At 45.1% G+C, this 23018-nt stretch overlaps 1 protein-coding gene across 3 annotated transcripts in view; it reads right to left on the minus strand.

Annotated features, from left to right (window-relative positions):
- The window catches only part of nbas (NBAS subunit of NRZ tethering complex), a gene marked incomplete at its 5' end in the record, with an annotated part of 391676 nt that overhangs the window by 48369 nt on the left and 320289 nt on the right, over positions 1-23018 (minus strand). For all 3 annotated transcript variants that reach the window (XR_014630909.1, XR_014630910.1, XM_084453787.1), the window contains one exon: positions 400-539. Coding sequence is in view for 1 of the 3 variants with exons in the window: in XM_084453787.1 (XP_084309913.1) it covers positions 400-539 (140 nt within the window). The remainder of the gene's footprint in view (positions 1-399; positions 540-23018) is intronic.

Here is a 23018-nt window from a genome sequence, read left to right on the forward strand (position 1 = left end):
TTCAGTGTAGTGTAGTGTGTGTGGTATTATTCAGTACTGAGCTAGCCAGGCAGTTCAGTGTAGTGTGTGTGGTATTATCCAGTACTGAGCTAGCCAGGCAGTTCAGTGTAGTGTAGTGTGTGTGGTATTATTCAGTACTGAGCTAGCCAGGCAGTTCAGTGTAGTGTAGTGTGTGGTATTATTCAGTACTGAGCTAGCCAGGCAGTTCAGTGTAGTGTGTGGTATTATTCAGTACTGAGCTAGCCAGGCAGGTTTCTGGAAGGAAGGAAGGAAGGAAGGAAGGAAGGAAGGAAGGAAGGAAGGAAGGAAGGAAGGAAGGAAGGAAGGAAGGAAGGAAGGAAGGAAGGAAGGAAGGAAGGAAGGAAGGAAGGAAGGAAAGAGCATATCTGCATATCTTACACTTCCTCCCCCAGCATCGGTGGCCACGCCTGTAGGAGGAGCATGAGGAGCTGAAATTCCTCCCACTTCCTGGCAGCCTCCAGCAGCTCCAAGAATAGGGCGTACCTCTTTTCCTCCTCCTCGATGTCCTCCATCTCCACCTGAGAGAGAGAGAAAGAGAGAGAGAAAACACAACAGATTCAATTAAATGAGGATATCTTAAGTTATACAAACAAAATCACAAACATTCACTTACACACACACACACGAACACACACACACACACACACACCTTGATCACATCTCACTGAGACAAGTCCTATCTCTTACTGTGGCCATCATCTCAAGAGAGGTGTGGGGGTTGAAAGAGTGGAGGGAGGGGCAGGTGACGTGAGAGGGACAGAGAGAGAGGGAGGGAGGGTGGGAGGGAGGGAGGGAGGGAGGGAGGGAGGGAGGGAGGGAGGGAGGGAGGAAGGAGAGAAAGTAATTAATTTCTTTCTCAGAGGTTGGCTCCAGTCTGATTTTACAGTTCAAAGAACTGCTGATTTCTGAATGGAAAAATGAAAACTGCCAAAGTGTGCGAGTGAAGCAAAGACACACACACACACACACACACACACCACAAAGACACGCACACACACATCACAAGGACACAAACACATCACAAAGACACAGACACACATACACCACAAACACACACACACACCACAAACACACACACACACACCACAAACACACACACACACAAAGATAACTACAATATGAGTGTTGCCTTTAAAAACAACCAACTGTCTCACACTTCATGAACATGACTGAGGATTTGGGGTAAAATTAAAAACACTTTACGCAGTGTACACACAGTCAAACACGCGCACACATACACACACACACACACACACAGCACAAAGACACACACACGCACACATACACACGCACACGACAAAGACACACACACACACACACACACACCACAAACACACACACACACACACACACCACAAACACACACACACACACAAAGATAACTACAGTATGAGTGTTGCCTTTAAAAACAACCAACTGTCTCCAACTGTCTCACACTTCATGAACATGACTGAGGATTTGGGGTAAAATTAAAAACACTTTCCGCAGTGTACACACAGTCAAACACGCGCACACGCACACATACACACACACACACAGCACAAAGACACACACACGCACACATACACACACACACACGCACACCACAAAGACACACACACACCACAAAGACACACACACTCACACCACAAAGACACACACGCACACATACCACGAAGACACACACACATACACACCACAAAGACACACACACACGCACAAAGACACACACACACACCACAAAGACACACACACACTAACAAACAAGAGTAGAAGATAGCTGACATTTCATGACTCTGAGGCTTTTCCCTTAACGAGGAGGGAGTCATTAATTATGCCTGATTAAAATCAACACTTACACCACGTATTATACAAGATCAAGAGAGAGAGAAAGGGAGGGAGAGAGAGAAGACGAGGGGTGAAGAAAAGGAGACAGGAAATGCCATAACCCAAAATGGTCCTAATCAATTAAACACGACTGATTAAAATGGACTAATTCTCTGAAGTCAGGAAGGTTTATTGGCATGATGTTTGATAATAAAACATTTTGCCAATGCAGAAAAATGTATGTGTATTATGTACAGTATATACACATATAAAAATAAGAAATAATAATGCAAAAAGTGAATAATAATCAGTATTAACAGTATACTTTTAAGTGCCTGTGCTCTAGTGATCTTGTTTTCCTTGAACACCAGCAGGCCAGCGTGGATTAGAACCATCAACAAAATACAGAATTACTGCTCTGCACACTCTTCAGGTCTAACACTCTCACTCTCTCACTCACTCTCTTTCACTCTCTCTCACTCGCTCACTCTCTCTCACTCGCTCACGCTCTCACACTCTCTCTCTCTCTCTCTCTCTCTCTCTCTCACTATCTCTCTCTCACACTATCTCACTCTCTCTCGCTCTCTCACACTCTCTCACACTCTCTCACTCTCCATCACACTCGCTCTCACACTCTCTCACTCTCACACTCTCTCACTCTCTCTCACACTCTCTTACTCTCTCTCACACACTCTCACACTAGCTTGCACTCTCTCACACTCTCTCTCACACTCTTCAGGTCTAACACTCTCACACTCACACTCTCACACACACTCACACTCTCTCTCACACTCTTCAGGTCTAACACTCTCACACTCTGTCACACTCTTCAGGTCTAACACTCTCACACTCTTCAGGTCTAACACTCTCACACTTCAGGTCTAACACTCTCACTCTCTCACACTCTTCAGGTCTAACACTCTCACACTCTCTCACACTTCAGGTCTAACACTCTCACTCTCTCACACTCTTCAGGTCTAACACTCTCACACACTCTCTCACACTCTTCAGGTCTACAACTCTCACACTCTCCAGTTCGCACTCTCTCACACTCTCAAACTCTCTTCAGGTCTAACACTCTCACACTCACACTCTCACACACACTCACACTCTCTCTCACACTCTTCAGGTCTAACACTCTCACACTCTGTCACACTCTTCAGGTCTAACACTCACACTCTTCAGGTCTAACACTCTCACACTCTCTCACACTTCAGGTCTAACACTCTCACTCTCTCACACTCTTCAGGTCTAACACTCTCACACTCTCTCACACTTCAGGTCTAACACTCTCACTCTCTCACACTCTTCAGGTCTAACACTCTCACACACTCTCTCACACTCTTCAGGTCTACAACTCTCACACTCTCCAGTTCGCACTCTCTCACACTCTCAAACTCTCTTCAGGTCTAACACTCTCACACACTCTCTCACACTCTTCAGTTCTCACTCTCTCACACTCTCAAACTCTCACTCTCAAACTCTTCAGTTCTAACACTCTCACACTTCAGTACTCACACTCTCACTCTCACACTTTCACGCTCACTCTCACACTCTCACACTCAAACTCTCACTGTACATTTCTATTGAGGGAACATAAAGTGAGTGGATACAGGTGTGTGTGTGTGTGTGTGCGTGTGTGTTCTTATGAGAGCTGCGATGTGAATGACGGTGAATGAGTCAGCTGTCTCTCTCTAGGTGCAGGAAAGCACGCCCTAACACAGAAATAATCAAGTCCTGCTGTCCCTGCACTGCAACCCCCCCCCCCCCCCCCCCCACACACACACACACAATTTCAATGGAGTGAGCAAGAAAGCTGTTTTGCCCTGAAACGCATGGTCAGACCAGGTTTCTATGCCATTGATTTAACACTGCAATGCAGTCTATTCCAGCCATCTGGGGAAGGATGATAAAACAAGAAGAGAGAGAGAGAGAGTAGAACAGCTCTGGGCTAAATCGATCAGCACAACCCTGACACTCCTTAAAAGCTTTCTGAAAACTTGGCATATGACAATAAACTTCTAGTAAAACCACCTTGGGCTCAGGAGATGGTGTGAGTGTGTGTGTGCGTGTGTATTTATCTTTATTGAGCCATTACTTATCCAGGTAAGCCATCGCTAAGAGCCGTGTGTGTGTGTGAGTGTGTGTGTGTTGTGGCGATCCTGCCATTTCTCTGCTGTGTGTGTGTGTGTGTGTGTGTGTGTGTGTGTGTGTGTGTGTGTGTGTGTGTGTGTGTGTGTGTGAGGGTGTGTGTGTGTGTACGTGTGTGTGTGTGTGTGTGTGTGTGTGTGTGTGAGTGTGTTTGTAGAGAGCCAGGCAGCCAGCCAGGTGAGAGGAGGTGGGTGAGTGTTCTGGATGAGGAGGTAGCTCTTCTGAGGAGACAGAGAGGAGGTGGCAGGAGGCTAAACGGAGGAGAGCGCCATCGCTCCACTCCTCCTCCAGACCAGGCCAGCCTCCGTCTGCGCCACTTAGGAGGACACAGCGGGGGATGGAGGGCTTTATGTAAACAGAGTGACACACACTACTTAGGGCCATCCAATCCCTGTACACCCAGAGCAAGAGCTGTGTCCGGGTCCTCGGCAGTAAGTCGTCTTCCTTTCCGGTGGGTGTTGGCCTCCGCCAGGGCTGCGCTTTGTCACCAATCCTGTTTGTGATTTTCATGGACAGGATATCGAGGCGTAGCCGGGGGGAGGTGGGTTTGCAGTTCGGTGAGCTGGGGATCACGTCACTGCTTTTTGCAGATGATGTGGTCCTGATGGCATCAGCTGCCTGCGACCTCCAGCACTCTCTGGATAGGTTCGCAACTGAGTGTGAAGCGGCTGGGATGAGAATAAGCACTTCTAAATCTGAGGCCATGGTTCTCAGCAGGAAACCGGTGGCCTGTCCGCTCCGGGTAGGAAATGAGTCCTTACCCCAAGTGAAGGAGTTCAAGTATCTGGGGGTCTTGTTCACGAGTGAGGGAACCATGGAGAGGGAGTTTGGCCGGAGAATCGGAGCAGCTGGTGCGGTTCTGCAGTCGCTTTACCGCACTGTTGTGACGAAAAGAGAGCTGAGCCAAAAGGCAAAGCTCTCGATCTACCGGTCTATCTTCGTCCCCACCCTCACCTATGGTCATGAAGGATGGGTCATGACCGAAAGAACGAGATCACGGATACAAGCGGCCGAAATGAGTTTTCTCCGGAGGGTGGCTGGGGTCTCCCTGAGAGATCGGGTGAGAAGTTCAGTCATCCGGGAGAGACTCGGAGTAGAGCCGCTGCTCCTTTGCGTCGAAAGGAGCCAGTTGAGGTGGTTCGGGCATCTAGTGAGGATGCCTCCTGGGCGCCTCCCTAGGGAGGTGTTCCAGGCGTGTCCGGCTGGGAGGAGGCCGCGGGGTAGACCCAGGACTAGGTGGCGGGACTACATCTCCGCACTGGCCTGTGAGCGGCTAAAGATTCCCCAGGCAGAGCTGGTTGATGCTGCTAGGGAAAGGGATGTCTGGGGCCCCCTGCTGGAGCTGCTGCCTCCGCGACCCGACCCTGGATAAGCGGATGAAGATGATGATGATGAGAGTGACACACACACACACACACAGGCGAGCACAAACACTCCAATCCGGAGTCAGGCGTAGACACAGTGAAATATACTGTTGTTCTAAGCCCTGCTCTCTGTCTCTATCTCTCTCTCAGCGACACCTCTTACCCTCACCCTTCACCCTTACCCTCACCCTTCACCCTCACCCACACCCTTCACCCTTCACCCTAACCCTTCACCCTCACCCTTCACCCTTCACCCTTACCCCTCCCTCACCCTCACCCCCTCCCTAGCCCCTCACCCCTCACCTTAAACCTTCACCCTTACCCTCACCATTCTCCCTCACCCTCACCCTAACCCTTCACCCTTCACCCTCACCCTAACCCTTCACCCTCACCCTAACCCCCTCCCTCACCCTCACCACTCACCCTAACTCTTCACCCTTTAACCTCACCCCCTCCCTAGCCCCTCACCCTAACCCTTCACCCTCACCCCTAACCCCCTCCCTCACCCTAGCCCCTCAGCTTAACCCTTCACCCTCACCCTAGCCCCTCACCCTAACCCCCTCCCTCACCCCTCACCCTAACCCTTCACCCTAACCCCCTCCCTCACCCTAGCCCCTCAGCCTAACCCTTCACCCTCACCCCCTCCGTCACCCTCACCCTTCACCGTCACCCCCTCAGCCTAACCCTTCACCCTCACCCATTACCGTCAGCCCCTAGCCCCTCACCCCCTCCCTCACAGCCACTCCTCACATTAACCCCCTCCCTCACCCTAGCCCCTCACCCTAGCCCCCTCCCTCACCCTAGCCCCTCACCCTAGCCCCCTCCCTCACCCTAGCCCCTTCCCAATCAGGAGCAGAGGCTTCCCAATGGGACAGGTGCGGTGGCGTGCACAAACATACAAACACACTTGTATCACTGTGGTCAGTTAATTATTTCAGGAGATTGGCTCCCCTGTCAGTCTTACACTGACACGCACGCGCACACACACAAAAGAACAGGCACACACATTTGGAGAACAAATGTTCACGTTTTCCACTGCAGAGGAGACCTATGGCCTGAGGTTTTGATCTGTTCTGGCACAGAGGAATCTGATTTGGTCACGATTGGCGCCATCGTCAAAGGCTTTGAGGCGTTGAATCAACTCAATAGATGTATTGAAATTCAAGAGGCTGATTTATGCTGTTTCACGAAAGAGGGAGATGTATGGCGTAATAAGCCATGTCTTTAATGATAACTACAGTCTCCTATAGACCACCCATCCAGAGCTGCTGTCTGGAAGACAGTAGGAAGTCATGCGCTGAGCTCGGGTAATTTGTGTCGCAAACCACCTGAACATTTATGGAGTGGAGACCCTTGCTATTCACATGTATGTCACCATTAAGCATGGAGCGCGCAAGTGTACTTATAGGATATAGTTGTATACATGGGGCACACAACTTGAGTGTACTTTTAGGATATAGTTATTCATTAAAGACGTGGCTTATTACACCATACACTGCCCCATCTTCCCGAGACAGCATTCATTTAACCACACTGTAAAAAATCTGGTTGTTTTTATGGTAAAATACTGTATTGTGATAGTGTTTTACTGTAGAAGCAATGTACAGTAGATTACTATAGATTATGAAGCATTATGGGTAAAGAGCCGTCGGGCGGGAAATTATTACAGTAAGTTCATTAATACTGTAGCACTTTACAGTCGGGCGGGAAATACTACAGTAACTTCATTAATACTGTAGTACTTTACAGTAGAGAGGATCAGAGGATGCATATATAGCTGCTTTTTGGCATGAGCTGTGTGGGACGAGCAGATAATCTTTTTTGAAAGAAACAAAGAAAACGGAACCCAGTAATAAAGTAAGTACTAAAACAAAACCCGCTGTTACAATCTTATATTATCAAACCCCATCCATCCATCTAACATTACTGTGGTGAATTAGACGTTACCAGTCGAGGACCAAAGCGGCGACACCATAGGCACGAGCCGGATGAGAGAAGGGCGGCAAGCAGAAGTAGCTACGGTCTCGCAAGCAGACTAGCTACGGTCCCAACTTAATACAGTAAGTAGTAAACCCCTCTATTTTAACATAATCTTATATGTTATAATAATATTATAAATAACAATCCATCTACATTGGCGAATTTGCGGTGTTATCAGTCAGTTAATGTTACCACAGCTAGTAAACGTTAGCACTATAGCTTGGTCGACATCAGTTAACCTGGGTATCTTAGCTAGCACCAACGTTCTTACCACCGACCTTTAAATTAGCTGGCTGTAAAATAAGAGGTAACGTTAGCTAGATTAATGCTTAACTCAATATCCAAACCCCATCAATCCACCTAAGGTTAGTGGTGAATTTGTCGCAGTGTCAGTCAACCTGTAATGTTAGCTTGGGCACCTTCAAATAACTTTGCAAGCTAGCCCTAAGTTAGCTAGCTAGCTAGATTGGTGTATGATATTGGAACGCGTGCTTTTTTTTACCAACAAACTTCTGCCATAACCACGCCCCCGCGAGTTTTCATTGGACACCCTAACCCTAACCCTAACCCTAACCCAATGAAAACTCGCGGGGGCGTGGTTATGGCAGAAGTTGGTTGGTAAAAAAAATCACGCTATTGGAACCCCATCAATCCATTCATCTGCAGTGGTGAATGTACTGCGTTATCATAATTGGTGACGTGTTTGGGTACTTTCAACATGCTAGTTAGCCGCATATCAAACCCCCTCAATCCATCCATCTAGTCTAGCTACAGTTGTGAATTTGCAGCGTTGTCAGTCAGTTACCAGCTAGCTACAGTACCAGCTCTCAAGCGGAGGCTCCGGTCTCACTGGTAAGACCGGAGCATAACACTTAATCACCTCCAGTAAATAATGAAAATCTAATCTACCTGAAAGATTTGGATATGGATTGCATCGACTGAATAGTCCTCCGCCCGGCTGAGGATTGCGCCTTAAATATGATATGGCTAGCTAGCTTGGTCGAAGTGATATGGCTAGCTAGCTATTTTAGTGCATAATGTCACTTGAACATGTTATGTAAGCAGTATGTTTTTTCTGTCTACTTTTCAGCCTGATTCTACTGTCTACAACTATATAGAAGACCAGAGAGGTGGGAGACCTTGTTGCAGGAAAACGGATCCCATAAAGTAGGCTAAACCCATGGATGTATTAATAGAACTGGATGCGGTGACTACTGGCGCGTTCCAGGCAACGCGTAACTCGTGTTTTTCCGACCTTCTACACGTGAAAATGCACTGGAATGGCAGTCAAACCCGTAACTTCCCACCCGTGAACTCCTACCAGATCGATGTACTCCCAGTTGCGCTCTCTGACGTCACACAGCCCTCTAAGCAAGATGGCAGCCCCCATGGGTATGGCGACAAAGATAACTTTAGGGCAACTTAAAGTAAATTTGTACATTGTAATCAAAATAATACAAACGATTATGCACTACAATCTGCTATGTGTATGTAATGATGCCCAAATATGTTGACAAGAGATAGCTAGTGCTAGCTAGCTAACATTAAGGTAAACATGAACGTGACCATGCAAACGGCGAAAAGTCGATGATGTCAATAAATAAAATGTAACGTACGATTTCTTAGCATAGCGAAATTAGGCATACAATGTTTAGCTTGCCAGCTCTGACAATGTGCCAAATCTCAAGCTTTTACCATATCGGCTTGTTTACATTTATCCAGAATGCCACGCATTCAGACAGTTTGCCTGGAACGCTATGAAGTCGTAATTTACGGGCTCAAAATCCTATCTGGAATGCGGCATTCGTTGACGTTGAGAGTGAAGCTTTTTGAAGGGTCCACCGACCCCTTTTGACATGCGCAGTTGTGTTTTTTTGCGTCACAGGCATGCGCAGTTGTGCTTTTTAACCACGTGATTTATTGACCCGGCCGCGTCCAGGAAGTTTACACATTCATGTGGATGTTTAATGCGCGTTCACCGCTCTCCCCGCTCTATTGCGTGTCCCTGCATTAGCATTGTTAAGTACCTGCCATCAAATCACAATTATGTCAAATATATCGTTTCGAAAAAAAAAATCTTTATCCAGGAATCTTAGTTTTAACAGTTTCATTATAGCGGAGCAGGTCATATTTGCTCGTGTGTGGTATTTATTCTGTTCTCAACTTCGCGATCGTACAGCCAGGCTACAGAGCTCCAGAAACCGTAGCCATAGCAGAGGAGCGGCCGGAACAGAATGCTAACGGCCGAACACGGCTAATAGGGGAGTTTGTGGTGCTATTTTCCATTCGCCCTTGATAAATCCTAACAGAAATCCATATCTATCCATTCTGATTCTTCTTCTTAATATTATTATTATTATCATAACCGTACTCAGCGAATGGAAAATAGCACCACAAACTGAGCTATTAGCCCTGTGCTTGTACCCGCAACAGGAGCTCTCTGGGCCGGCCACAATGTGATGCAGCTCGGCTTGGCATAGGGGGTTCTGGAGCTCTGTAGCCTGGCTGTACAATCGCAAAGTTGTGAACAGAAAAAATACCACATACGAGCAAATATAACCTGCTCCGCTATAATGAAACTGTTAAAACTAAGATGCCTGGATAAAGAAATTATTTTTTGAAACGATATATTTGACAGAATCAGTATTTTACACAAGCTAGTTCTTAATGGTAATTCAGACACACTAACAGAGCGGGGGGGGAGCTGTGAATGCGCATTGGAAATCCACAGGAATTATGAACGCGGCGGGGTCTGAGAAAAGCACAACTGCGCATGTCAAAAGGGGTCGATTCGGCAAGATGGCGCTGATCAAAATGTTTCAGGAAGTAAATCGCTTCCTGGCCCCTTGGCTAAACCCTACCCTGTTACATTATCTTAGCCACCACATCCATCTTTTATTTTTTAATACATCCATCTACAGTGGTGAATTTGCCACGTTGACAGTTAGCGTACCAGCTGGACACGTTTAGCCTTGGGCAACGTAAAGATTAGTGCATAACGACTTGAAAATGTTTTCTTGTAAGCAGTGTGCTTTTTCTGCAGTGTCCATCCCAGTGTTTACCAAGCATGTAAAAACACATAGAAATATCTCTAACTTTAGGTTTTCCTGTGGTCTGTCTGGATGCCCTGTAACCTTTAAGAGTCCTTTCAGAGTCACATGTACAGGTTTCACAAGAAGTCTACTGTTGCTCCTAAAATTGTACAAATTGAAGGTGTTGATTTAGCCTGCAGAGTTGATGGATGCACATTTTTGTCACCAAACTTTGGCAACCTTATTTGGTTTAGTTAATGTACTTTCAGGTTCCTTGTGCGCATCAATCCAGACAACAGCAAATGCACAGCCAAGGTGCAGGTCAGCAGGAAGAGTGGGCAGGTGGTCCAGCGGAAGTCCACAAACGTGAACCCACGGGTGCTCAGCTTCATCAACGAATATTCCAGATTCGGCTGGCAAAACTATGACAACTGAGATGTCCATTGCCACCAGGTAAGTTGCCACCAGTGTAATAATGTTTCACATTTCATAACAGTCATCATCAGGGAGTACATGAGAAATACTGTTAAAGCCGAAGGCTGGTTTTTGTACAGTGTGTCTGGGTTTCCTGTCACTGTGGACAGTAGTGCAGAGCAGAGCCTGTCACTTTAGCAGAGGAGATCTCCAGATGCTTGATTCTTCTCTTCCTCATGTCTGACAGAGAGTCTTCTTAACCTTCACAGAATCTATGATGAGTAGCTGTGGAGCTGATATGGAGTTGGTCGATACCAAAGGAGGCTCTACTGTTAATGCGTATCTGGTTGTTAGTTAGTTGTCTTTTAATGCTGCAATGATGCAATTCCCCAGGGAGGTTAGTTAGTTCCATACTTGAAGAAGTGATACTGTATCCCAGGGGTGGCCAACCCGCGGCTCGCGAGCCGCATGCGACTCTTTGCCCGTCAATGTGCGGCTCCTCCATCCATTCATTTAAAAAAAGTTGGCTTGCGGCTCTTTCATCCTTTCCTTAAAAAAATAAATTAATTCATTCCATAACAACGTTTCTCTCTCTCTCTCGCTGTGCATTTCTTCCCGCCCACTTTAGTTTATTGCAGATGTCATACAATCTATATATGATTCGTTTCGCTAGGTCGCGAGGAAGTAGCGTGAGAACCACTTCAAACCAATCATATAGGTAGCAAATCACCTTGGTAACAAAATAATTGTAAACAAAATAATTTGCTTTGCGTGGGTCATTCTCTTTAACGACAAAAGCTAACGTAGCCTAGGCTACTGTACACAACCAAAGAATGGCTGGAAAGAAATGCGCAGTGAAAAGAAAATATGAAGAAGAACACAGGACATTTTTTACCCGAGTGGGAGAGTCATTTTTTCTTCATAAAACGTAATGGTAAGCCATTCTGTCTGATATGCCAGACATCATTGGGACATTTCAAAGCATCAAATCTCCAGCCCAGTCCAGCCTAACCCAGCCCAGTCCAGTCTAACCCAGCCCAGCCTAACCCAGCACAGTCCAGCCTAACCCAGTCCAGTCCAGCCTAACCCAGCCCAGTCCAGCCTAACCCAGCCCAGTCCAGCCTAACCCAGCCCAGCCTAACCCAGCCCAGTCCAGTCCAGCCTAACCCAGCCCAGTCCAGTCCAGCCTAACCCAGCCCAGTCCAGCCTAACCCAGACCAGTCCAGCCTAACCCAGCCTAGTCCAGTCAAGCCTAACCCAGCCCAGTCCAGCTTAACCCAGCCCAGTCCAGTCCAGCCTAACCCAGCCCAGTCCAGCCTAACCCAGCCCAGTCCAGCCTAACCCAGCCCAGCCCAGCCCAGTCCAGCCTAACCCAGCCCAGTCCAGTCCAGTCCAGCCTAACCCAGCCCAGCCTAACCCAACCCAGTCCAAAATATATTATGTCAGAAAATATCTTGTTGTATGTATTAATTTTAAATAAATTAACTTTAAATGTATATTTAATGGACAATAACGTTTTTCTTCTTATTTTAGACTGGGGTGCCTTGGGATTTTAAGTACTTATGAAGGGTGCGGTGACTGAAAAAAAGGTTGAGAAACGCTGGTATATATGGTGTGGCTCTGGGTGGTACCACAGTAATTTTTGTGGCTCTTAGTCTCTGACTGGTTGGCCACCCCTGCTGTATCCAATATCGTTACTACAGTTAAACATGTATCTGGTTGTGTTACTTCGTAGTGTTTTGATGCTCCAACAATGCAATTCTCCACTGGGAATCAATAAACTACATTACTTTTACTGCTACTACTACTACTGCTGCTCTTTCTTCTTCTTCCTATTTTTAATATAGAATACCAAGTGGAGGCAGCCATAGCTTTGGAGTCCATTCAGGGAAAAGTGTTGCATGGGTGAGAGAATGGAGTGCGTGTGTGTGGGTGGATGAGGTGCAAGTGTGGGTGTGTGTGGGAGCGTGTTTCTTTTTCTCCCTCTATGAGCAGCTGAGAGGGCGCCGGTTGGTTGACGAGTCAGAGAGCCGGGCCGCCCGGGCGAATGAGAGAAGGAGAATGTTTGGTGCCGAGAGAGACTAGGCATCTTTGAACCCTACCACTCAGAATTTCCTCATATACTTGAGTTGGGCCACTGTTGGGCTAACTTGCTGACGGGCTGTTTTGTCCCTGTTTTCCCTGCTGAGTGCACTGTAAAGGACACGGAGCGACAGGAGACGACGAGACAGATGAGAGAGAGACTGTCTCCTCGCCTATCCCAGTCTCCTCGCCTATCAAGGGGTGGAGCCTGATGTATTGCAACGCTCTCAATTCATAGTCTGCTGTATTGCAACATGCTCAAAATGTTGCTGACCATGCCGACTCACCTCGCAGGGAGGTTGATACTGAGACTACAGGACTTCTGCGAACCCTGTATGCCATGACGACACGCAGAGGAAACTGGAAATTTACCCACTGCACTTTACAGCCGCTTACGGACTGCAAACCTCCTTCTGGCCTGTTGGGACAACCAGGCCGGAACGGTATGACTGAAAGACTTTTCCCCCAAAACCTCTTTATTCATACCTTGTGTTATGTTTTAGGACTACAAAACTGAAAAAAAATATTCAGACCATTTCAAATAACCAAGTGTTATAGCAGAGCCTTTCATTGTAATAATCACATTTTGTTATTAAAGTTTCATTAATTAATTTGTTCTCAATTGTGTATTTTGTCCAACACTAACAATGAATTGTATGCACTATGAGATACCATGTAAAGTTATAGTATTAGTAAGTTACTAATTAATAATTTAGTAATACACTAGCAGTAAATGCTATAAGTAATGCTAAATTACAGTATTAGCTAGTAATACAGTAATTACAGTAATACTAATAAATTGTGGTATTACAGTAGATAATACCAGTAATTCACTGTATGATGACACTACAGTAGTAATAACAAATTACAGTATTGTGTAAAAATAAAGTAAAGCGCTGTATGACAAATTACAGTAGTAATACAATCTGCGGTATTAAACTGTGTTTTTATACAGTACATTTTAAATACAGTAATGCACTTTATTACAAATAACAGTAGTAATACAATATGTGGTACTGTACTGTATATCTGTCTACAGTAAATTAGAAGTTACCGTAACTAAATATACAGTACACTTGAAATACAGTAACTTACTGGCAGCAATTGGCCAGTAACTTACTGTAATTCACTTTACGGTAAGTTACTGGCCAATTGCTGCCAGTAAGTTACTGTAAAAACTACAGTTTCGTTTTTACAGTGTTGCTGTGAACGGTCAGGAGTGCGATAGGAGAGATGTGTTCGCCTGAAAATATGTTTCCGATGTTTGGATAGATCGGGGGAACACTATAATCCAGTCCTTACAAACCTTTTTTGCATCAGGTCTCGTTTGCCAACCTTGTTCAGACCTTGGCTAGACCTTGGTTATAGCCTACCAACTGACATCGTTTGAATTTTGTATTAGCCTACAAGACCATAGATAGTACTTTATTCACATAGGCTAGAAAGCATTTACCAGCACATGTCTGTAGTCCTACAAATAATAATACATTTTATTTGTAGTGCGCTTTATATTCCGAGAAATCTCAAAGTGCTATAAAACAAAGGTTAAAAACAACAATGTAGTACATTCATCCAGGCTCCACATCCATTACACATCCAATACATCCACAGCCAAGGGAAACCTTGAATTCAACTCTGAGTGGGATGGGGAGCCAGTGGAGTGACTTTAGGATGGGGGTGATGTGGTCATATTTGCGCACCCTCATCAGGATCCTAGCAGCGCTGTTCTGGATGTACTGGAGTTTCTGTAGGCTACTACTAGGGATCCCGATGAGGAGTGCATTGCAATAGTCCAGCCTGGAGGATTGCAGCCTGCATCTCTTAACATTTCAGTTACTTGGCTGTGTAGTTTGCGCTCGTGTACACAACAATTATATCAGTCTCCCTCTGCGAAGCATCAAGTGTTCGCTTCCTTTCCTCTCCAGCTCTATACTCTCTAAACAAAATTGTTGGTACCCTTCCGTTAAAGAAAGAAAAACCCACAATGGTCACTGAAATAACTTGAAACTGACAAAAGTAATAATAAATAAAAATTAACTGAAAATTAACTAATGAAAATCAGACATTGCTTTTGAATTGTGGTTCAACAGAATCATTTTAAACTAGAAAAACCGCATAGTGGCTAAATGCCTCCGCCCAACAATGCAAGTTGCAGTTAACCTAACTAACCCTAACCCTAACTAACTGCTAACCTAACCCTAACGCTAATGCTAGCTTGCTAACGCTAACTCTAATGCTAATGCTAGCTAGCTAAAGCTAGCATTAGTGTTAGAATTATACATAAGCTAGCTAGTATTATTGTTAGCTAGCTAGCATTAGCATTATTGTTACCATTAGTGTTAGCTAGCTAGCATTCAAAAGTGCCTTTTGTGATGTCACGGTGACCTTGACCTTTGACATTTGAATACCAAAATCTAATCCAATTAATCTAATTAAGTCCAACTGGACATTTTGGCCAAATATGTACACATTCTGTCAAGCATTTTGTGAAGTCAGTGACCCTTGACCTTTGACCCCCACAATGTAATCAGTTAATCATTGAGTCCAACTGGGCATTTTACCCAAATATAAACAAATTCCGTTAAGCCTTTCTTGAGATATTGTGTTCATCAGGCCAAAAACACATTTTGTGAGGTCACAGTGACCTTGAACTTTGACCCTCCACAATCTAAGTGGTTCATCCTTGAGTGCCAGTGAACATTTGCACCAAAGGGGAAGAAATTCGATCAATGCATTCCCGAGATATTGCATTAACAAATATTGGACGGACAGACGGACGGACGACAGACAACCCGAAACCATAATGCCACCATGCTATCGCCTGGTGGACGCATAAAAACAAACTAATGAAACTGGCCTGGACAAAAATGATGAGAGAGCTCATCAGGCTAGCTCACCAGGCTGGCTTGTCAGTAATCAGGCTAGCTCACCAGGCTAGCTCACCAGGCTGGCTCGTCAGTAATCAGGCTAGCTCATCAGGCTAGCTCATCAGTAATCAAGCTAGCTCACCAGGCTAGCTCATCAGGCTAGCTCATCAGTAATCAAGCTAGCTCACCAGGCTAGCTCGTCAGTACGCTCCTCAGAAGACAGCGACTGTGACACCTTCCATAACAAAGCCCTCACCTACCGAGAGGTAAGTATAGAAAGACGTCTCCTCACTCCCTCACGGCGGCTCTGTTCTCTAACACAGACAGACTCTGCAGTCCATGACAGCAACACCATGGTGCTGCAGTCCATGACAGCAACCCCATCACACTGTTTGTCTCCACTAGACCAGGCCCCAGTAGCAATTGGCCCGTTACCTCTAGCCAAGCTACCATCAGGACTGGCCCAGGCTCTAGTAATAGCAGCAGCAGGCAAACTTCCATCAGCCTAGTTGACACTAACACAGCTATCATCAGGCCAAGCCCCAGCAGTAGCAGTGCTTTCACCGGTGATGTTTACTCTTATCGTGATTTACCGCCCTCCTTCATCAAATGTTAGTTTCTATGATAAGTTTAGGGATTTATTAAAACAATGTAATTTTAACAGAGAAGTAGTTGTGATGGGAGATTTTAACGTCAATTGGCAAGATAGATCAGCAAGACAACACCTTAAACGAGTAATGGACATCTTTAGCCTATCACAAATAATTCAGGGACCAACTAGGATTACCAATTCTTCCTCAACCCAGATTGACCTATTTTTTAGTAACATGCCAGATAGAATAAGCAAATCATATAATCTTTTAACTGGGCTGTCTGACCATGACATGATTTTAGTGGCTAGAAAATTAAAGAAAGAAAAGTTCAGACTCAAGGCTGAATCTGAGCGTCATGAACATTCCAAACAACAAAAAAGGAAGAATTCAAAAATGCTGTAAAGGATATTAAGTGGGATGATTTGCTTGAATCTAATGATGTGAGTTACACTAGCCAATGCCTCACTGAAACACTGCATAAAATAATTAGGGATTTCTCTGTGAAATCCCTAAGCAAAACTAAAAAGGCATCTCTTCCATGGATAAATAAAACTATATTCCAAGTAATGAGAAAACGGGATCAGGCCCTAAAAGCATCGCTGAGATCTAAATTGACAACTGATAGGTGCAAGTTCGCATCATTAAGAAATAAAGTGACAAGAGAAATAAGAAAAGCCAAGGCAAATTATTTTCTAGACATAATAGCAAATTCTAAAGGAAATCCAAAAGTTATATGGCAGCAAATGAAGAAGTTAATAGGACAAAATAGTGATAGAAAACATATCGAATTAAGGATTAACAGTACTCTGACAAACGAATCGTCTGTGGTGGCTGAAGCCTTGAATGACTACTTTGTAGAATCTGTTGCTACTATTGCTAGCAGTTTTCCTTTACAGCAACAATGTAGCATTGTGGCTCCAAACCCAGATGTACCCATTTTCAACCTGAAAAGTGTGACAGAATCTCAAGTATCGAAAGTGATTGACTCATTAAAACCTAAATGGTCTAAAGACGTGTATGAGATGGACTCTGCTATGATCAAAGATCTCGACTGTCTACTGACAACAGATTGCTCACATCACTAATATTTCATTCTCCAGGATTGAAGGAAGTTTCCCAGAACATTGGAAACCTGCTGTTGTTGTGCCCCTTTACAAAAGTGGTGACCCTGAATCGACATCAAATTATAGACCCATAAGTATACTACCCATCATGTCTAAGATTATTGAAAAACTGGTGGCCGAACAATTCATTTCTCATCTAAATACTAATCAGCTCTTACATCCAATGCAACACGGTTTCAGGGCCAATCATTCTACAGAAACTGCAACTGTCTACTTCATAGAAAGGATTAAGACTGTAATGGACAGGGGCGGAGTTGTTGGTGCTGTTTTCTTGGATTTACGAAAAGCTTTTGATACAGTCAATCACAATATTTTGCAATCTAAGTTTAGTCAATTTAACTTTTCAGAGTTTTCATCTGTCTGGTTCAAATCATATCTTTCTTCTCAAACTCAGTGTGTCGAAATCCGGAACTCAATCTCTACATTCAAAGACCTTAGTACAGGGGTACCCCAAGGCTCGGTCCTGGGGCCAATCCTATTCTTCTTCTTGATCTACCATATGCATGTCAAGACTGTGAAGTAATTATGTATGCCGATGACACTGTCATTTTTGTGAAAGGTAAAGACCACTCTGATGCAGCTGCACAATTCACGAGAGCCATGGTTAAAATATCTGATTGGTTACATAACTGCTGTTTACAACTCAACAACACTAAAACTGTTGCAATGTTCTTTGCAAAAACAAAGTGCACAGAGAACCGGATGTCTTTATTGCAGGACAGAGGATCCAAATAGTAAAATAATATAAATATCTAGGTATTGTGATTGACTGTCACCTCACATTCAAAAATCATATGTGACCGCCGCTGGTAATTTGGTCCTCAACTAGGCAAAGGTCATTTTTCAGTTTTTTACAGATTATGAAAGTGCAGATTGTAAGCTTTCAAATGAGGTCTCATACATTGAAATCTGAACATAGTTGAAGATATGCTTATTTGAATGCTAGTACTGCCAAATCAACTTATCTGAGAAATCCTCCTCAAAAGTTCTCCAACATTTTCACACCTCTGACTGCCAGGTAATGGGCGTGAACAATAGCCTGGTAACCGCACCCCCAGCCACTCCCCCACTGGACGATCTGTCATTATCTGTCAGAGTGGCTGTCAACTTGGGGTATAACCTGAGAGTGGCTGCCAAGTGGGGTGCTCTCTCACTGATGACCCTACACTCTTTGAGTCAGTATTAATCTTGTTCTTAAATGCATTCACAACACAATATAAGATGAAGTTCAAATTTAACGTTCTTTATTGTCACATACATGATATAAAGTACAAGCATAAGTAGTAAAGTGTACAAAAAAAGGCAACAGTCTAAGTGTTAAAGTGTACAGTCAGTTGTCTGTTTTATAGACAAGGTGCATAGTGTTCATTGTGATCAAGTGTACAACAAAGTAATAACAGTCCCCAGCTCAATACTCAAGGTAATAACAACAGTACTCGGCTCAGTATTCAATAGTCTGACAATGCAGTCTGTGCAAGTGTGGGCAAGTCTGTGCAAGAGAACAAGCAACGCTTCAGTATACAAACAGGAAAAGGCTGTGGCCTTTCTCCTGCAGTGCTGTCCGTCCTGATGATCTGCAGTGAATCTACAAGCGTCGGGGGACATGTGACGTCTCGTCCCTCATCAGAACAGAACTCTCTGATCTTGTCAAAGAGATACGTCTGTCTGGCCATGTCCAGTCCGGGTGGGGCTTGCACAAGAAGACCTTCTCTGGGGGGCAGGACATCAGGCTTGCGCAGCAGCTGAAACTCGACTGCCGGTGCATCACGGTGTTCTCTGGCCACAACCATGCCAGGTCTCTCAGCATCAAAACTGCAATAGAATAGAAGGAAGAAAGTACATTAAACTATTGCCCACAGTACTGGCACTCCATATAGATAAAATAGTACCAGAATGTGTAGATTAAATAGACTAGCTAATGCATGATAGGATGAACGTATTCTCACCTGTTGTGCAAAATCAAAGCTGTAGTGCATAGTGATCTTCTTGCTGGCTGGTATGGAGGGGCCAAGGGAGAGCTGCAAATCCTCACTTTTTGCTCATCCTGTAACCAAAACAAAAAACAAAGGTGTCAGACTACCATACCTCTCATGCTCTCTCATTCTGTTTCTCTCTATAATATAGCTACCTAGCTAGATATTAGCTGCCTCGCTGGCTAGTTTAGGAACAAAGGGCTAGCTCACTAGCTAGCCATGTCCCTGTGCTAGGCAGCTGGCTAGATATTAGCTGCCTTGCTGGCTAGTTTAGGAACAAAGGGATAGCTCACTAGCTATAGTCATGTCCCTGTGCTAGGTAGCTGGTTAGTTTAGGAACGAAGGGACAGCTCAGCTAACTAGCATGTAAGCTAACGTTAGCTAGCTAGCCTTTGTTAGTTAGTGCTAGTGCCTTTGTTATGCTAGCTAGACTTAGTCACTTAGAAAGGAGCTACTGCTAAACGACTAACGTTAATGTAATGTACACAGCACAGATAGTATAAAGATCAGCTTACCCCAAAGCAAAGCAGAATGCTTGGCGGCAGACAACAGTGGTGTGAATCTGGTACGTCGTTTCGACGCTTTCGCTTGGTAGCAACTTGCTTTGTTGATACAGTCATCTCTGTATCACAGGTCATCAAGAATAAAACTCCGTGTACGAACGAGTCCTGCTCTGCTGGAGTTTTAGCTGCTCTTAAAACTCTTTCCATGTCCTGGATGCCATCCCCGTCTTCTCTTTAGCAAAAGCTGTAGCATCCATGGTTAAACTTGGGACTGAATGTAAACAAAGCCGGCGTGTTGGGGAAGGGTGGGGGGCGGAGAACCCGGAAGCAATAGCCAATGAAACCAAATCATGCTAATCGATCTGCCCGCCCCCAAACCCGACTCGAAATCAGCTAAAAAACGAGCTTAGTTTGCAGACTAATTATACGTATTTCGTGAACCTAAAACTGTTGTCTGTTATAGTAAGTGGGTTCTTCACAACTTCAACTTTGGTAATACAAACAAAAAAAAACAAAAAAGTTTTTTTATTTTATTTTGCCCCCTAGCGCATTTCGGGGTTTGCCGAGTTGCGGACCAAATCACCAGCCGCTGTCACATATTTAAAAGATCTGTAAAAATCTCAAGTTTACTCTGGCGAATTTTCGGCATCTCAGGAACCACATGTCCATAGAGGCAGCGAAAATGTACATGTTCTCTCTCATACTATCCTACATAAACTACTGTCTACCCACCTGGTCTACTGCTAACATTACCACAATAACACCGGTTATTTCTCTATACAAACAAGCACTCAAAATACTAGATAAAAAAACAAGATTTTCTCATCATTGTGCAATTTTACAAAAATATAGACTATTAAGTTGGGAAAACCTTGTTCTCTTTAAGAACTGCTGCCTAATGTACAAAATCAGCCAGAGTCACCAGAGGGACAGCCAGAGGAGACTGCAAAATCCCGTTTAGAAAGAGCGCATTTGGGCAATCGGTTTTCTCTTATAAAACAGCGCCTGAGTGGAATAACATCCCACAGAACATTAGAGAGTCCATTTCATTCAATGCCTTCAAATATAATCTCAGGAACTGGTTGATAGATAATCAAAGATGTGAACACTGATGTGTATACTATGTGGGGATGAACTGTGTATATTGCAAGGGTTTAATTATATATAACTCTTCACTCTCGCAAGGATCTTGGAGGGGGCTTGGGAGTTTGCCCAACCTGTCTACATGTGTTTTGTGGACTTGGAGAAGGCTTACGACCGGGTCCCCCGAGAGGTCTTGTGGAGGGTTATGCGGGAGTATGGGGTGAGGGGGTCCCTACTTAGGGCCATCCAATCCCTGTACACCCAGAGCGAGAGCTGTGTCCGGGTCCTCGGCAGTAAGTCGTCTGCCTTTCCGGTGGGTGTTGGCCTCCGCCAGGGCTGCGCTTTGTCACCAATCCTGTTTGTGATTTTCATGGACAGGATATCGAGGCGTAGCCGGGGGGAGGTGGGTTTGCAGTTCGGTGAGCTGGGGATCACGTCACTGCTTTTTGCAGATGATGTGGTCCTGATGGCATCAGCTGTCTGCGACCTCCAGCACTCTCTGGATAGGTTCGCAACTGAGTGTGAAGCGGCTGGGATGAGAATAAGCACTTCTAAATCTGAGGCCATGGTTCTCAGCAGGAAACCGGTGGCCTGTCCGCTCCGAGTAGGAAATGAGTCCTTACCCCAAGTGAAGGAGTTCAAGTATCTGGGGGTCTTGTTCACGAGTGAGGGAACCATGGAGAGGGAGTTTGGCCGGAGAATCGGAGCAGCTGGTGCGGTTCTGCAGTCGCTATACCGCACTGTTGTGACGAAAAGAGAGCTGAGCCAAAAGGCAAAGCTCTCGATCTACCGGTCTATCTTCGTCCCCAACCTCACCTATGGTCATGAAGGATGGGTCATGACCGAAAGAACGAGATCACGGATACAAGCGGCCGAAATGAGTTTTCTCCGGAGGGTGGCTGGGGTCTCCCTGAGAGATCGGGTGAGAAGTTCAGTCATCCGGGAGAGACTCGGAGTAGAGCCGCTGCTCCTTTGCGTCGAAAGGAGCCAGTTGAGGTGGTTCGGGCATCTAGTGAGGATGCCTCCTGGGCGCCTCCCTAGGGAGGTGTTCCAGGCGTGTCCGGCTGGGAGGAGGCCGCGGGGTAGACCCAGGACCAGGTGGCGGGACTACATCTCCGCACTGGCCTGTGAGCGGCTAAAGATTCCCCAGGCAGAGCTGGTTGATGCTGCTAGGGAAAGGGATGTCTGGGGCCCCCTGCTGGAGCTGCTGCCTCCGCGACCCGACCCTGGATAAGCGGATGAAGATGATGATGATGATAATTATATATATGTTATTGCTAATGTGTTTGTACTTGCGTTTTAATCTTTTTTAGTAGGTACTAGCCGATTATTTCTGGCAGGGGGACTGCCAATATAAACTAGCCTTTTGGCTACAATTGGGTACATTTACATTCTATTTTATAAAATGTTTCTTAATGTACATTGTCCCTCTCTAACAAATAAAATAAACTGAAACTAAACTGAAACACCAAACCACATGAGAAGAAAACAAAAGGATCATTACTCGACACACTGGAAAGAATCAACTAAAAACCAGAGCAAAGTGATATGCTATTTGGCACAGAACAGTGTACAGAGAGTACACATTGGCTGAATATCTGACCACTGTGACTAATCCAAAATTAAGAAAATCCTTAACTAAAGAATTCAGTGAGCATAACCTTGCTATTGAGAAAGGTCGCCATAGACCAACCTGCTCTCGAGAGAAGACAGGCTATGCACTCACTGCCCACAAAATTAGATGGAAACCGAGCTGCACTTTCTAACCTCCTGTCAAAGATATGAACAAATTAGAAACATACAGTATATTTCCCATAGGTCACACAGACCCACAAAGACGTTGAGAACAAATCAAATATCGACAAACTCCACTATCTGAGAGATACAGCAAAGTGCCTCACAGCAGCAAGATCTGTGACCTGTTGTTATGAATAAAGGGCAGAGCAGGCCGTAGTAATAATTATGCCCTGTTACTTCTCCCTCGCCCTTCATTCTACTTGCACATGGCTGAACACTACAAACAAG

The sequence above is a fragment of the Borostomias antarcticus genome, assembly GCF_949987555.1.
Source record: "Borostomias antarcticus genome assembly, chromosome: 19".
Taxonomy (NCBI): Eukaryota; Metazoa; Chordata; class Actinopteri; order Stomiiformes; family Stomiidae; genus Borostomias; species Borostomias antarcticus.